This window comes from Garra rufa, chromosome 18 (genome assembly GCF_049309525.1).
Source record: "Garra rufa chromosome 18, GarRuf1.0, whole genome shotgun sequence".
NCBI classification, from domain to species: domain Eukaryota; kingdom Metazoa; phylum Chordata; class Actinopteri; order Cypriniformes; family Cyprinidae; genus Garra; species Garra rufa.
The window spans coordinates 33,420,645-33,435,898 of NC_133378.1; the positions used below are offsets into that span (position 1 = coordinate 33,420,645).

The window sequence follows — 15,254 nt, forward strand, 5'->3', positions numbered from 1 at the left end:
GAATGGTTTTGTGGTCCAGGCTCACATATTGATCCTCCGCTAATCTAAAATCTGAAAAGCCCTACTTACACACGCAAATCCATCTTAATGCTAATAATTCAAGATCACTTTTAGGACGCTTTTAGGACAGTTAGCAGCTCGTGTGTTTAACCACGCTTCTAAAGAAGTCCCAACACTTTAATATTTCACTTCCATCATTTTGTGGCCACTGTATTAATCCGCAGCCCATGTATGCAGCTGTATCAGAGAAGCCTGAAATTTTAATGAAGATGGCTGCCTCGCTGACGGCCACTGCGCACCTCTGCTTGGTTAAATATCATCGTTAATTAACACGTAAAGGTACGCTGTCAGCAGAATGACAGATGGCTGCAGCGGCGTATAAGAGAAGCTTGATTAATCTATGAATTAAACATTAAATACTGCTGTACATGCAATTTGACGTGAATTAGGCCCTGCATGGTCTTTTGGGGAGGGTTGCATGTGAAATAAGGCCATTCGGACATATTTGAATAATACTGCTCTGCTCGCAATGCGTGCATTTGTGTGCTAAGAGGGCATGTTAGTACCTTAAGCAATGTTTTGAGCGTCTCGAATCGTACGAACGTTGCACAGCCATGTCTAAGAATCTCTTCTCGTCCGCTTTGGCTTTAAGAGCGAGTGTGTTAAGTGCTCTCAGCCCACGGGTGTTATAAATCAGGATCAGCAGTCAGGCTAGAGAGGAGAGGGCTATGGCCTCTCTGAAGCAACACAAAGCCAGACTCTTTGTCTAACTCTTTCTCCCTCGCTGGCAATGCGGTTTGAGCTGCCTTGAACGTTTCACTCCATTACATTTCTGCTGGAAATATCAGCTCGGCTCGCCAGGATTAAACTCTTTTTTTTTCCAATACATACAAGTCGTACCCTTTATTAATAATATTTCCATACGGTAACGCGCTTCAGTTGTGGGTTAAAATTATGCTTAAGTACATTATAGTTATATTTTATAGAGTTAAATAGAGCTAAGAAATAAGTACAACTTCACTAAATCTTAAAAAAGAAAGAAAGATATATATATTTACATGTCAAAGAACACAGCGCACTCTACTGGTTCATATGGAAACATGCTGTGTAATATACAGCATGTAGAGCATTATGTATATGTAGGCTTATATATGTTAGCAATGCAGGGTAGTGAATGATGACAGCTAGAATAAAACGCCAAAACAACTACGCTAAATCATTTTAAAAGACTTTAAATGCGATCTGTTTTATATGGTTTAGCACACCTGTTGAAAGCTGGTGTATTACGCCACCTGCTGGTAAGCATGTGCACTAACATTTATAATTTTGGGATAAGTGGAGGGAAAGAAATGAATAATTGTATTCAGCGTCAAATCTTACCAAACACACACTTTTACTCTGTAGTGTAACCGACCGTTTATATTTAAAGGAATAGTTCACCCTAAAATGAAAATTCTGTCATTAATTACTCTACTGTACTGTAAGACCTTTGTTCACCATCGAGATCCGGGCCTTCAACTAACACATTCAAGGCCCAGAAAGGTAGTAAGGACATTGTTAAAAAAGTCCATGTGACATCAGTGGTTTAACCGTAATGTTATAAAGCTACGAGAATGCTTTTTGTGCAAAGGAAACAAAAATAAAGACTTTTTTAACAATTTCTTCTCTTCTGTGTCAGTCATCGATGCACGTTCACAAGAGAACCACGATGCATTCATAAAATTACGGTTGAACCACTGATGTTAGGACTATTTTATCAATGTCTTTACTACCTTTCTGGGTCTTGAGTGTTTCAGTTGTGTTGCTGTCTATGCAGGGTCAGAAAGCTTTGGATTTTATTAAAAATATCTTAATTTGTGTTCTGCAGATAAACAAAGGTCTTAAACGACATGAGGGGGTGTAATTATTGACAGAATTTTCATTTTTGGGTGAAATCTATCTTTAAAACATCTGGCAGAAGTGACTCGCAGGTATACATTTTATCCGTTTACAGTGCTTTGCATTTTTTTTTTACATTTTGTTATGTTACTGCCTTATGTTAAACTGCTTTAAGTTATTGTTTCCACATCAGTCTACACTCCAAACACCATAATGGCAAAGCAAAAACATCTGTTTTTTAACATCTTTGCAATAATAAAAAACTTAAACGATTCCATTGCATAAGTATTCATACCCTTATTTGGGACACTTGCAGTTTAGCTCAGGAGCATTCATATTGCTTGTAGATGTTACTACACTTCAAGAGAAGTTGACCTGTGGCAAATTCATTTGAATGGATATGATTTGGAAAGGCACACACATCTTAATATAAGATATAACAGCTGAAAATGCATATCACAGCAAAAAGCAATTGCTGAGGTAAAAAACCAAACTGCCTGTAGAGCTTGGAAACAGGATTGAATTAAGCCACACATCTGGGGAAGAGTTCAGAAAAAAATCTGCTGCATTGAAGGTTCACAGAAGCATGTAGTCTCCTTTACCCTTTAATGGAAGAAGTTTGAAACAACAAGGACTCTTCCTAGACCTGGCTTCCTGGCTAAACTGAGCAACTGATGGAGAAGGGCCTTGGTTAGACTGGTGACTAAGAACCTGATGGTCACTCTAGTTGAGCTTCATGATCATATGCAGAGATGAGAGATCTACAGAACAACAAACATCACTGCAACACTCCACCGAACTGGGCTTTATGGCAGAGTGGCAAGATTTAATCCGCTCAGTGAAGACACAATGAAAACACAATCGGAATTTACAAAAATGCACCTAAAGGACTCTCAGACGGTGAGAAACAGGATTCTCTGGTCTGATGAACCTCAATTCCAAGCATCATGTTTGAAGGAAACCAGACACTGCTTATCACCTCAAGTGTACCATCTCAACAGTAAAGTGTGGTGGTAGCAGCCTCATCCTGTGGGGCTGTTTTTCAGGGGTGGGGACTGAGGGACTCGTCAGAGTAGAAGAAAATGCACCAAAATAGTCCAGAGCATTCAGAACCTCAGACTGGGCAGAAGGTTCACCTACCAGCAGGATAATGACCATAAGCACACAACAAGAGTGGTTTATAGATAACTCCGTGAATGTCCTTGAGTGGCCCAGCCACAGCCTGGGCTTGAACCCAATCAAACATTTCTGGAGAAACCTGAAAATGTGCATCTACCCCCATTCAACCTGACACAGCTTGAGAGGTGAAGAGTTAAGGAGAAGAATGGCAGATAACTGCCAAATACTGATGAGCAAAGCTTGTCGAATCACACACAAAGACTTGAGGCTATAAAGGTGCTTAAGCAAAGTACTGAGTTAAGGGTATGAATACTTATGCAAGTATAGTCTGATGTGGGAAAAAGTTATTTAAAGCAGTTTAACATAAGGCAGCAACATAAAACACAAAAAATGAAGGGGTATGAATACTTTCGCAAGGCACTGTACTGTCTGGTAATCATAACTTTTGTTTTTTTAATCAAGTCAAGCAAACAGTCTTAGTGCTGATGAAGACTACCATGCTACACCAGTTCATAAAAACACAGTACAAATAAATACAAATAAGCTTGTAAGGAGTACATTAAAACAGAAGCCCCTGTTTTAGAAAAGAGAATTTATTGTCAACTTGAGGTCCTAGGACTCACTAAATGGGTGTCTAACAGGATAGAATAAAGCTGAGCTGCTTGAGCTTTTGAGTTGAGAGAGATAAAAAATATCAAAGAATTGGATCAAAGCATTTTTCAAAATGTTTCTCACCATTTTAAACAAACACAATACCAGTCCTTTTACTGTATATGCGTAAGGAAAGGAACATGCAAATGTACACGTAAAAAAATACAGTGAGTCTGCTACGGCAGACAGTGGCAGCAGTCTACATTCTACTACGGTTTCTATTTAAATTATTTAAAATGCTGAAAAAATATATTAACTCAGAAGTCGGTAGTCCGTGTTCAAGGGGCCGAGGTCTACGTGATAAGAAACGTAACGAGACCTCCACGAAAAACTAGCGGTTTTATATAAACATCTGTGTCTCTATGAACTGTACAACCTGTTAAAAGGTTTTCTTTGTTATTCTTGGCTCGGCTTTGTCAATTCAGTGACTTCAGAAGAGAAACGTTGATGCTAGCAGACTTACCGCATGAGTCACATCATACTGTGACGAAATTCGTCATTCATACTCAAACACCGACGAAAGGCAGTGTTCATGTTGACCGAAAGGCCAACTTCAAAAGCTTGACACCATAATGTATGCCACAAAAAAGCTCTCATGTGGATGGAGGATGGATGGTGTTCCAGATGTTTCTGCTAAAACCGTAAAAGCCTGTGTAAAACTGTCAATGGCCACAAGCTGTTATCACAGTATTTGAAGGAATAGTTGAAAATTTGCTGAAAATCTGCTCACCTTCAGGCCATCCCAGACTTTTTTTTTTTTGGAACATGTGAGAAAAATTTTAGCATTACATCACTTTCTCACCAATGGATCCTCTACAGTGAATGGGTGCCGTTAGAATGAGTGTCCAAACAGCTGATAAAAACATCACAATAATCCACACCACTCCAGTCCATCAAATAAGTCTTGCGAATTAAGGCATTTCTAACTTTAAACTGTCGCTTTTGACCAAAGTTTCAGCTCATAATCCGTAATATCACATTTTATAGTCAAAAAGCCTATTCCCTGTTGTCCTCGCACATCAAAATCCACCAACGTATTTGTTTAGAACAGTTTTTGCTTGTAAATGGTGCTTGATCTGTGCAGATTTCTCACCTGACTCAGACAAGATGACTTTTTCACTAGAGAAAGCAATATTATAGATGGAGGACTTGGGAAGCAATGGTTAAAGATAACGTCTTGATCGATTTGTTTCTAATAAACATGCCACTTTTCACTTCACAAGATGTTAACTGATGGACTGGAGTTGTGTGGATTACCTGTGGATTATTGTGTTGTTTTAATCAGCTGTTTGGACTCTTATTCTGACGGCACCCATTCACTGCAGAGGATCTACTGGTGAGCAAGTGATGTAATGCTAAATTTCTCCAAATCTGTTGAAAAGGGCAAAAGGTCCATTGTCTAGTGTAGTAATGCATGTAGCACACGTCACTTTAAAACCAAGTTGCTTTCTGTTGATCTATGCAGCAAATTTATGTGACCATGAAATGACTGGATTTCGCAAAGCAATGGTAAATGTGAACGCATGGTAACACTGAGAATCTCATCAATCTACAGTCCTGCAATGGGAACTACAAAAGGAAGCGATTCTAAACTACTAGAAGTCATTATTGCCTGGACTGAACGCACAACTAACCCGCGCCTGCTGATCACAGTACCGTCTAAAATACAAAATACGCTATTTCCCAGAGTCTAAGCAGTATAAAAGAGTCCACTGGGGTCGAGCTGGACGTGTTGAAGTTTTTAAACAGTTTTTACAGGCTCAGACCCCCGGTCAGGTCATGTTGGCGAGTCCATTGCGTTTGCTGGGAAGTGGTTTGTGCGAGCGATCGGAACGCTGTCACACCGCCAGCCTGCTGTTGTTTGTCTGCAGTGGGCTCCAGGACGCCGAGTGCTGGGAGGGGTCCTGAGAATACGGCCGGCCCTCGCAGCACGGCTGGTTCTCCTCTTTAGGGATGCCCACGGCACACAAACGTCGATGCCGTAGTAACCGGTCAGTTCTGGAAAAGTTCTGTGTGATAGAAGGGGTTCGGAGTTAGTCTCTTTTTTGACAAGAGAAGACACCCGGGTTGAAATGAAATGGTTCTTTTGGACATGCTCTTAATGAACTGATTCACTGATTCCCAATTTCCCAGTGAGTTTCCCAAAAAACCCTGCATGCCATTTAAAGGGATAGTTTACCCAAAAATGACAATTCTGTCATTTTTGGGTGAACTAACCCTATAAAGTTTTTTTTTTTTTTTTTTTTTATTGTTTGGTTACATACCTCTGCAATGTTTTTGAGTATATGAATTACATTGTGTATTTAATGTAAAATTCACCATTTTTAAAGTTAATGTTCAAGGCTGCATTTATTTGGTCAGAAATACAGTAAAAAAGTAATATTGTGAAATATTACTAAATTTTAAAATAACTGTTTTCTATTTGAATATATTTCCAAAGCTGTATTTTCAGCAGCCATTACTTCAGTCTTTAGTCTCATATGTTCCTTCAGAATTCATTCTGATATGCTGTTTTGGTGCTCAAGAAACATTTCTTCTTGTTATTATTGTTAAAATAATAGCTCAATATTTTTGTGAAAACTGATACATTTTTTCAGGATTTTGTGATCTGACATCATTTATTTGAAACAATTTCTTTTTGTAATATTACAAATGTCTTTACTGTCAGTTCTGATCAAATTATTGCATCCTTGTTGAATAAAAGTATTACATTTCTTTCTTTTTTTTTTTTTTTTAAATCTTATAGACCTCAAACTTTTAATCTATAGTGTATAAGTCCAGTTTCATATTGCAGACCAAATCATATTCTGATCATAATTTTTGCCAGCTAAATTGTCCTAACAGCTTGAAAACAACACTGTGTCAACTTTTCTGGCATAATTCAAGCATAAGCACTCATAAAAATGTATATGCATTAAGATTTTGTTAATAATCTGCTATCATCATGACAGCAGTCCTAAGATAAAGACAAAATTAACATGCACTATCAACATGGAAAGCAAACTGAAAATGTTCATTCACATTTCTAGTGGATTGTGCACAGTGTATTAGTTATCAGTGTTTATTAGTCATTAAAAAAAAATATAAAATTAAAATAAAATAGCTAACATTACCAAGCTGTCATATTTTTTAACTCCTCCCATTCAACTACTTCACTCCATTCAGGCAAAATAACCACTTTTAATGATCAAATCGCTTCCTGACGCATTCAATTAAAGGGATAGTTCCGCCAAAAATGAAAATTCTCTCATGAATTACTCACCCGCATGTCATTAAAAACCCATGGACCTTCTTACCTCTTCAGAACACAAATTAAGATTATTAAGATATTTTTGATGAAATCCGAGAACTTTTTGACCCTGTATAGACAGCAACGCAACTGACATGTTCAAGGCCCAGAACGGCAGTAAGTACATTGTTAAAATAGTCCATGTGACATGCATTGTGGTACTGTTGTGAACACACGTCGAAGATTGACACAGAAGAGAGGAAACTGTTGAATAAAGTCGTTATTTTTGTTTTCTTCGTGCATAAAAAGTATTCTCGTAGCTTCATAAAATTACTAATGTCACATGGAGTATTTTAACCATGTCCTTACTACCTTTCTGGGCCTTGAACGTGTCAGTTGCGTTGCTGTCTATGCAGGGTCAGAAAGCTCTTGGATTTCATCAAAAATATCTTAATTTGTGTCCCGAAGATGAACAAAGCCCTTACAGGTTTGTAACGACATGAGGGTGAGTAATTAATGGCAGAATTTAAATTTTTGGGTGAACTATCCCTCTAAGCTTTTGCTTCACTAAGAACAGCTAAAATAGCCTATACCTATACATTTATGCATGGCAGACAGCAATCTCTGTGTGAATACAACTGCCTGTGTTTTTTTTTTTATGTCTCACCTGTTGGCAGCGGTCACATTGATAAGGCTTCTCACCGCTGTGAACACGCTTATGTCTTTCCAGGTGGTAGCGCTGAATAAACCTCATGTCACACATATCACACCCGAATGGCTTTTCACCTAAAACACACACACACGCACATACACAGATTTACTTCATGCATCTCTTTGCATGAAACATAAGATGATGTGAGAGCAGAAAAGGCTCATGGCGTACCCGTATGGGTGAGAATGTGCCGTTTGAGATGGTAGCTACTGCGGAAAGCACTGTAGCAGTGCTCACATATGAAATTCTTCTGCACTTGAGAGCTGAGTGAGTTATCGTCATTGACGTCGGGAATCTCCACCTTCAGAAGAAAAGAGCATACAGTCAGGATCGGAATACGAGCGGAAGTGTGTAAATGTAATAAACAGGCAAACTCGCAGGGCTATACTGCAGACAGACTAAACGCATGCCTGGGGTTTTTCTCTCATTTTGGTGGGAAGTCCAGACTTCCTGTTCTTCTTCTTTGGCTGCACGTTCTGGCTGGCTTGCATGTCTTTTTCATCCAAGAGCCTGGACGAGTGAAAATCTCCATCCTTGCGGATGAGCTGTTTAAAAACACGTACAAGTCATCAGGTTCAATGGAAATTATTTGATTAATTATTATTTTAAATCAGTGCACAGTTTTAGAAGTATTTCTAAAAATATATATCAAGCCTCTAGAATTTTCATTTTTGTGTGAACTATGCCTTTAATGCATCCTTCACTTTGCATTCAAGACACATACAGTTGACGTCAAAAGTTTACATACACCTTGCGGAATCTGCAAAATGTTACTTATTTTACCAAAATAAGAAGGACCATACAAAAAGCATTTTATTTTAATTTAGTACTGGCCTGAATAAGATGTTTCACATGAAAGATGTTTACATATAGTCCACAAGAGACAATAATAGTTGAACTCATAAAAATGACTCTGTTCAAAAGTTTACATACACCAGTGTTGTTACCTGAATGATCCACAGCTGTGTTTTTTTGTTTAGTGATAGTTGTTCATAAGTCCCTTGTTTGTCCTGAACAGATAAACTGCCTGCTGTTCCTCAGAAAAATCCTTCAGATCCCACAGATTCTTTGGATTTTCAGCATTTTTGTGTATTTGAACCCTTTCCAACAATGACACTATGATTTTGAGATCCATCTTTTCAAACTGAGGACAACTGAAGGACTCATGCAACTATTACAGAAGGTTCAAACACTCACTGATGCTTCCGAAGGAAAAACTATGCATTAAGAGCCAGGGGTGTAAACTTTTGAAGAAAAAGAGATGTGTACATTTGTCTGATTTTGCCTAAATGTCATATTTTTTATATAGTACTGCCCTTCAGAAGCTAGAGAAGATAGTTACATGCTCCGCAGAAGACAAAATAAGTCAAATTTAACCTGATCATCTAATTCAAAAAGTTTTAATCCATTGTTTTTACTTCTGAAGCATCAGTGAGCAATTGAACCTTCTGTAATAGTTGCATATCATGCAATCTTGCAATCATACTGTCATTGTTGGAAAGGGTTCAGATTCACAAAAATGCTGAACAACCAAAGAATTTGTAGGACCTGAAGGATTTTTCTGAAGAACAGCAGGCAGTTTAACGGTTCAGAACGGTTCAAACAAGGGACTCATGAACAACTATTACTAAACAAGTGAAAAATAAAACAGCTGTGGATCATTCAGGTAACAACACAGTATTAAGAATCAAGGGTATGTAAACTTTTAAACAGGGTAATTTAATTTTTATAAATTTAACTATTATTTTCTCTTGTGGACTATATGTAAACGTCTTTTATGTGAAATATCTTATTCAGGTCAGTACTAAATAAAAAAGTAACATCTTATAACCTCTTATTTTGGTCAAATCATTAACATTTTGCAGATTCTGCAAGATGTAAGTAAACTTTTGATTTCAGCTGTATTTGATCATTTCACGCATTCCCTGGGAATTGAACCCAAGACATTTAGCTACAGAATTCAATGGACTTTTAAATGAATAGTTCATCCCAAAAATTTATTTCAAACCAATATGACTTTCTTTCTTTCTCTTCCTGACACAAATCATGTCTTTGTCTCTTACCAGTGGTGGACAGCTGACTCCTGAGGGAAGCACCATGTGGCCGTGTTGGCTGTGCGTGTCCTGGTTGTGGTTCTGGTTGTGATTGTGGCTGTGATTGTTTTCTCTCTGTCCCTGGCCCAGATGAGAGCCCATCTTCTTATGGCTGGGCATGGAGCCGGCCTGCATGAGTGCCATGCTAGACAGCACCGCTTCACAGCCAAGCAACCCAGCCTGTGAAAAATAAACCACAAACATACACATCTGTTCAAAAAATAAACTAACAATGCTTGCCAAAATCACTAATCTGATGGGTTGGAAATTTAGCTTGAAATTTGACAAATGTGACTCAGTTAGTGACTGTGTTAAGTTTCACAATCTGTCAAATTAATTCCACAGCTGGCCACAGTTGGTGAAGTTTGGTTGAGAACATGCCCAGGATATTTTACCAAAAAGTTAAAATATTAATAATAACCATTGTCATCATAATGTTCCTGAAAAACACACAATTTATGCATGGTCATGATGATCCTAAAATACAAAATCTATAATATTAATAATTAATAATTAATAATAATAATAATACTAACAACATTATTCTTTTTTTTTCTTAAAACAAATGTATACAAATAATAATATTGACTGTTATATGTATAATTATGTTTTGTGCCATTATTAACATTGTTGACTTAATGATCCTGAAATACATAATTCATATATATATAATAAACAGTTATAATGATCCTAAAATACATCATTTATAATATTAATAATTATTATTATTATTAATAATAAGTATTATTATTAATACTTATTATTATTAATATTATTATTACTAACATTGTTATTTAAATTATCCTTAAAACATATAAATTATACAAATAATAATAATAATAGACTTTTATATGAACATGTAATTATGTTTTGTGCCATTATTAACATTGTTGACTTAATGATCCTGAAATACATAATTTATATTAATATAATTAACATAGTCCTAATGATCCCAAAATACATAATTAAATATTAATAATTCTAATTATTAATAATAATAAGTATTACTAACATTGCCATTAAATTATCCTTGATTTAATAATCCTAAAATACGTAATTCATATAAATATTATTATTAACATAACTCTAAAATACATCATTTATAATAATTATTATCATTATTCATTTAACAATAATAACATATATTATTTTCGCCATTGTCAACTTAAATTTCCTTAAAACATGTAAATTATACATATAAAAATAATAAAAATATTGACTGTTATATGAACCCGTGTAATTGTCCTATCTTGTGCCATTTTTAACAATGTTGACTTAATGATCCCAAAATACATAATCAAATATATTAATAATTTGAACTATTAATAATAATTATTATTACTAACATTGCCATTAAATTATCATTGACTTAATAATCCTAAAATACGTAATTCATATAAATATTATTATTAACATAACTCTAAAATACATCATTTATAATAATTATTATCATTATCATTATTCATTTAACAATAATAATATATATTATTATTTTCGCCATTGTCATCTTAAATTTCCTTAAAACATGTCAATTATACAAATAAAAATAATAATAATATTGACTGTTACATGAACCCGTGTAATTGTCATATCTTGTGCCATTATTAACAATGTTGACTTAATAATCCTACAAATACATAATTCATAATAATTATCATTATATAATAATTATTAGTAGTAGCATCAGTATTAATTATAAATTCTGTAAAATTATTAGTTTTTTTGCATAAACTAAGAATTTTAGGATAACTAAGACAATAATGTTAATAAAAATAATTTCAATTAAAATTATTGACTCTATAATAACAATAATTTTGCTGAAAAAAAAAGGTTATTAGGATTTTTGCATTATGACCACAACTTACAGTACCGTATTATTCACAAAAGTCATTCTCATTACTGAAAAGCGTAATTTGTCTGTTTACAGCAGTTAAATAAAGTCTATAATCATGTAAAGATATATTTTAATAAGAAATAAGAACATTTTCAACAAAATCCTAAATGCCCCTAAAACGCTTAATTTTCTTGGTGTAAATTGTAAAACATTATTTTGGGAAGAAATATGATCCAGACACGTTCTTGAAAGCCTTTTGTGAGATCCACCCCATTACTTGTAAACAAATCTGTACACGTTTTGTGTCAATTCACGCTGTGGAAGTGAAATACAAAGAGTTAATACACAAAAACGCCAAGCAAAAGGAAAACCAAGGCCTTCTTTTATAAGCAAACGTGGACAAATGCAAATGAAGAAGAGAAAAAAAAAACCACACTGACCCATTTCATGTGATCTCGCACTGAGCTGTTGGAAAGGTGCGACATCGCGGTGGTGAGAGTGTGTGTGTGTGTGTGTTGGGGTACAGAGAGCTTCGCTCGGGGCAGGGAGAGTGTTTAGAGACCACACAAGCCCCAATCATCAGGGGCCCAAGCCTAGAAACAGAAGGGGGGGATATAAAGCCAGGGTAATATCCATCTCTGTCTATGATGTTGCCACACATCTAGCCCACCACTAACAGAAGTTGTCAACCGTGGACAAATCATGGATTTCGTTCGGTAGAATCAGACATTTTCCGTGTCTGTGTCGCCAAGGCTTTGTTTATGTAGGCTTATAGGGCTGTTTCTAAGCCATACGAGTTTGGTTTCAGATTGGCGTCAAGAGTCCCTAAAAGACATCTGGAAGCAAACCAGGTCAAAACTGAAACTGAGTGGAGAGGATTCTCATCGGTTCTGTCAAGCTGAAATGGTAGGAATACATCCGAGCGTTTATGCCCCGTTGATTTTGGATTTGGCTGGTCGGGTTCTGGGACTAAAAGCAGATTTATTTCAACCACCCTCTTTCCTTCCATCGCTTATTAACTCACTAACTCACTCTCAAAGATCCAGATAAACACAACTATAAATCACGAATGAACAAAATGAGGCACGGAAGCCGCTGGACAATTGACGTAGTATGATGGAAAAGACATTTAGATCAAGGTGAGTGGGTGAATATTGTATATTGTGATTTCTGTTTGTTTGGCTCAAGAGGGGATCTGGCAACCAGCAGGGTGCTTGAGGTTAAATGAATTCCAGGAGATAGAAAATAAAATCACATCAGTCTTATCACATGGCAAACAGATTGCAAACCAAGCCAAAGAAAACAAGCTTTACGAGAGCAACTCAACTGCATCTATGTAATACACTCTATTATTACTCATTTAATTATAGGTAATAAATCAAACTGCTTTGGTGTTTTTAATAGAAACCATGATATATGCATGCAAATTAAAGCAAGTGTTAACCCGCTCAGACCCAGTGACTGTTACAACTCACTTTTATTATTATCATTTATTTTTTTTAGTCATTATATTAATGTCACGGCACAAGATATCACAATTACACAGATTTGTATACAGTCAAACCAAAAATTATTCAGACACCAGATTTAATTTTGGATATTTTTTTTACTACTGAGTGCAGGACACTATACAGTAATTCATTTATGTAAGTGAGGATGGCAAAATAAAGTAAACTATTATTATACCCAAAAAATCTTCATACAGTGGACAACCATTAAAACTGAACTTTGACACTTGACCTGACCATGTTGTGGTGAGTGACATCCCTTTCTATCAAAGTTATTCAACTTTTGAGTTCGTCATATTTTACCATTTTCTAAACTACAGCGAATAAACTCCGATAATGTAAGAAATATTAAAGGTGTCTGAATAAATTTTGGTTTGACTGTAATTTATTTGTGATTATCAAGATGAATTCTGAGTTCTTGTAATATTTTATTACCATTTTTAAACTATAGCAAATAAACGTAATTAATGTTAGAAATGTTGAATGTATTTGAATAAACTTTGGTTTGACTGTAATAGTCAATATTACATACAACATAATTTGAAGGGTTGTAGGTTTGAGCCATGAAAATCTTTTAATGATGTGTTTACATACATAATTATTTAGCTTTATTTGCGTGGAATTCATAAAAAAAGAATAATCTAAATTTAACTACTATTAACATTTACACCTTTCACTTAAAAAAAAAACTTGATTTAAAATAAAAGTAATTTAGCATTAGCTTTATTAAATCTAATTTTATAAAATGCATTAAATGTATTTAGTCTTTATTAACTTATCAGTTCCATGTGTACAGTTACATGGACATTACTACTGTTAATATCCAATGTCCAATTTGAATGAAATAATTATTACAAATAACCATATATATGACTGAAACATATGTGACCCTGGACCACAAAACCAGTCTTAAGTCGCTGGGGTATATTTGTAGCAACAGCCAAAAATACATTGTATCAATAATCAAAATTATTGATTTTTCTTTTATGCCAAAAATCATTAGGAAATTAAGTAAAGATCATGTTCCATGAAGATTTTTTTGTAAAATTCCTACTATAAATATATCAAAATGTAATTTTTGATTAGTAATATGCATTGTTAAGTACTTAATTTGGACAACTTTAAAGGTGATTTTCTCAGTATTTTGATTTATTTGCACCCTCAGATTCCAGATTTTCAAATAGATGTATCTCGGCCAAATATTGTCCTATCCTAACAAACCATACATCAATAAAAAGCTTATTTATTGAGCTTTCATATGATGTATACATCTCAGTTTTGTAAAATTTAACCTTATGACTGGTTTTGTGGTCCAGGGTCACATATATGATTTAGCAATGCATGATTACATGTGACCCTGGACCACAAAACCAGTCATAAGGGGCAATTCTTTAAAATCAAGATTTATACATTATCTGAAAGCTGAATAAATAGCTTTCCATCCATGTATGGTTTGTTAGGATAGGAAAATATTTGGCCGAGATACAACTGTTTGGAAATCTAGAATCTGAGGGTGCAAAAAATGAAAATATTGAGAAAACTGCCTTTAAAGTTATCAAAAATTAAGTTTTGATATATTTACGGCAGGAAATTCACAAAATTTGTTCATGAAACATGATCTTTATTTAATATCCTAATGATTTTAGGCATTTAAGAAAAATCTATAATTTTGACCCATAGAATGTATTTTTGGCTATTGCTACAAATACTCCCATGCTACTTAAGACTGGGTTTGTGGTATAGAGTCACATATAATATTACAATACATATAATAAAATCTCTATATAGCTACATTGAGACAAGAGATAAAGCACTGCCATATTATTTGTGTTTGTTGAACAGAATTCAGGTCTGAACGGGTTAAAAGTAACAAAGTGCACGAATTCAGATATGTATAATCTCAATATCTGAGTGAAATTCATGTTTCTTTAGTCTGAACTGTGAATACATTACTAATGTAAACTCCTCCATTCATCCTGCAGCACGACAGGGCGTGAGTTCACCGTCTATTTAACTTCATATTCCAACGCTGTTAAAATATTCAGTCTTTTGTCACATGCTGCTGAAGATTCAATAAGAACAGTACCGCGGGCTAAGCGCGTTTGTTTTACCTTACTCTTCTTCGTTTACAGTAGCCCAATGTTTTCTTGTCGGACAATTTTTTTCAGTTTACAAACACAGGAAACGTTACCGGAAGTGCTCTCTAGGGAGAGCGTCCGTCACGTGACCA

At 35.2% G+C, this 15,254-nt stretch overlaps 1 protein-coding gene across 2 annotated transcripts; it reads right to left on the reverse strand.

Annotated features, from left to right (window-relative positions):
• Nucleotides 1–3,574: 3,574 nt before the first annotated feature.
• On the reverse strand, nt 3,575–15,244 carry znf740b (zinc finger protein 740b). 2 transcript variants are annotated; one of them, XM_073822598.1, is made up of 7 exons: nt 15,136–15,210; nt 11,957–12,109; nt 9,653–9,862; nt 8,000–8,134; nt 7,761–7,890; nt 7,545–7,663; nt 3,575–5,657 (listed from the first exon to the last, which is right to left on the reverse strand). In XM_073822598.1, the coding sequence occupies exons 2-7, from the start codon at nt 11,999–12,001 to the stop codon at nt 5,487–5,489; spliced, it is 810 nt and encodes a 269-aa protein (XP_073678699.1). In that variant the 5' UTR covers nt 12,002–12,109; nt 15,136–15,210; the 3' UTR covers nt 3,575–5,486. The 2 variants fall into 2 exon arrangements, with proteins under 2 accessions (XP_073678699.1, XP_073678700.1); XM_073822599.1 differs by lacking the exon at nt 11,957–12,109 and having other exon boundaries at nt 15,136–15,244.
• Between the last annotated feature and the right edge of the window lie 10 nt (nt 15,245–15,254).